At 48.7% G+C, this 760-nt stretch overlaps 1 protein-coding gene across 1 annotated transcript; it reads left to right on the top strand.

Annotated features, from left to right (window-relative positions):
- Positions 1 to 6: 6 nt before the first annotated feature.
- LOC103310662 lies at positions 7 to 735 on the top strand (the record flags this gene model as incomplete). Its single annotated transcript, XM_008189668.3, is given in 1 exon segment — positions 7 to 735. A coding segment is annotated over 1 exon segment (261 nt), but the record flags the coding sequence as incomplete, so codon positions are not given.
- Positions 736 to 760: the final 25 nt, after the last annotated feature.

Genomic DNA, 760 nt, shown 5'->3' with positions numbered 1-760 from the left:
AGTCAGGTCAGTCACGTTTTCGTCCGGATCGACGCCGTCCAGCCGCCGCTCCAGCCACGATACGAGGGACCTTTTGCAGTTTTGGAACGCCGCGAAAAAACATTCAAGGTACAGCGCCATCGATCAACGACGTGGATTTCCATCGACCGACTCAAGCCAGCATTCATCGCCCGGGAAGATCCTACCGCCGACCATTCGTACGCCGCGCAATCGATCGAACACCCCCCAAAAAAACGAGTCCGTTTTTTTCCCGCCGAGGGGGAGTAATGTGGTGTTTCCGGCACCTTATCACCACTTACACTAACGCGCCTTTTTATTACCATGTTTATATTATATTCGTCATGTGTTTTATATTGTATTCGTTTTATTTATTATCTCTGTGAATTATATTTTATAATGTTGTACCGTCTTTGGACTACTCGCCGCTCGACTTTTTCTCCCGCCTCGCGCGGCGACATCGCCGTTACGCGCTCGAAGCCGCCAACGCGCGCCACTCTCGACACTCGCTTTTTCGCTCTCGACTCGAGCAGCCCTACGTCCGACGACTTGTCCCTACTTTGCGCGCAACAGTATTTTGCACTTCATTTACTTAACTTAGTCGAAAATATATGCTAACGTAATTTGCTTAAAAAGTTGTTATTTTATTTAATCCTAGCTGAACCTAGGTAAACCTTCTGAATTTGGTAACAGTAGTATAGACGGCGCCCCGAATCACATTTCGGGCCACGACAGTGTGGCAACGCCGTCAATACCACAGCCT

The sequence above is a fragment of the Acyrthosiphon pisum genome, unplaced genomic scaffold (assembly GCF_005508785.2).
Source record: "Acyrthosiphon pisum isolate AL4f unplaced genomic scaffold, pea_aphid_22Mar2018_4r6ur Scaffold_21920;HRSCAF=25285, whole genome shotgun sequence".
NCBI lineage: Eukaryota > Metazoa > Arthropoda > Insecta > Hemiptera > Aphididae > Acyrthosiphon > Acyrthosiphon pisum.
This window is presented reverse-complemented; position numbering and strand designations above follow the sequence as displayed.